Source organism: Rhincodon typus, chromosome 42 (genome assembly GCF_021869965.1).
Source record: "Rhincodon typus isolate 14 chromosome 42, sRhiTyp1.1, whole genome shotgun sequence".
NCBI classification, from domain to species: domain Eukaryota; kingdom Metazoa; phylum Chordata; class Chondrichthyes; order Orectolobiformes; family Rhincodontidae; genus Rhincodon; species Rhincodon typus.
This window is the reverse complement of record NC_063373.1, coordinates 5,986,536-5,987,484: the sequence shown is the minus strand read 5'-3', so window position 1 is coordinate 5,987,484 and position 949 is coordinate 5,986,536. Positions and strand designations below refer to the sequence as shown.

Sequence of the window (949 nt, the reverse complement as noted above, 5' to 3'; positions counted from 1 at the left end):
GAAATTACCCATAGTGCCCAGGGATGTGCGGGTTAGGGAGGGTTAGCCATGGGGAATGCAGGGTTACAGGGAAAGGGTGGGTGTGGATGGGATGCTGTTTGGAGGGTCAGTGTGGACTCGATGGGCCAAATAGCCTGCTTCCACACTGTAGGGATTCTGTGCTCCTCAGTCCACGTCGAACCATGATTCCAGACCGCAGTGGGCTTCGTCTCGAGGCTGGGAGACCGCTCTGAGGTCCAAGTGCCCTGACTGGGCTCCCAGCACATTCACACTGAACATGTCTTTACCTGCCGTGGGTGCCCTGCCTTACAGGGCTTGCTGTAAATGGCACTGAGGGGTTGGAGGATCTCTGTGCCGCCCATGTCCGCACCTATACCTTCCAACTTCTTCAGTGCGGTCTTCATCGACTCCTGATTGTACTCGATGCTCTCGCTGCAGGGAGATGGTGGGACGGAGAGAGAGAGAGAGAGAGCACATCTTAGACAGGCAGTGGGACAGTAAAACACAGAGTCATGGTGTCATGTGAAACTGTGTTCCGGGACTTTCAACCTGCATTATTTTAAGGCCTTTTCTCACCCAACTCCTGGGCAGACCCTCCCTCGCCACACCACTGCCCTCAGCCAAGAGATCAGAAGGTTCCTCAGTAATACAATGGCAGCCACTTGTATGGATCACCCCCCACCACATCACACATCCCTCACCGAATTCTCCACAGGCGCTTGCCTGATGAGGAAAACTTGCACTTACGGGAAGAAGGAGTTGAAAGTGCTCCCGAATCCGTAAATGTTGAAGTAACATCCCAGGGGCAGGCTCTTCAGGAGGAGCAGCAAGGTCTCCTGTGGGAACAAAAAAACAAACAGGGCTGAATAAACCATGACTCTGTCACACAGTCAGTAATCCTTACCCTGCTGCATAAACAGTGACCCCGTACAGTCACACAGTCAGTAAT

At 53.2% G+C, this 949-nt stretch overlaps 1 protein-coding gene across 1 annotated transcript in view; it reads right to left on the bottom strand.

Annotated features, from left to right (window-relative positions):
* The window catches only part of LOC109935143 (von Willebrand factor A domain-containing protein 5A), a gene marked incomplete at its 5' end in the record, with an annotated part of 19,906 nt that overhangs the window by 13,171 nt on the left and 5,786 nt on the right, over nt 1-949 (bottom strand). Inside the window, 2 exons of the mRNA XM_048619106.1 lie at nt 288-432; nt 748-836. Of these exons, the coding sequence (XP_048475063.1) occupies nt 288-432; nt 748-836 (234 nt within the window). The remainder of the gene's footprint in view (nt 1-287; nt 433-747; nt 837-949) is intronic.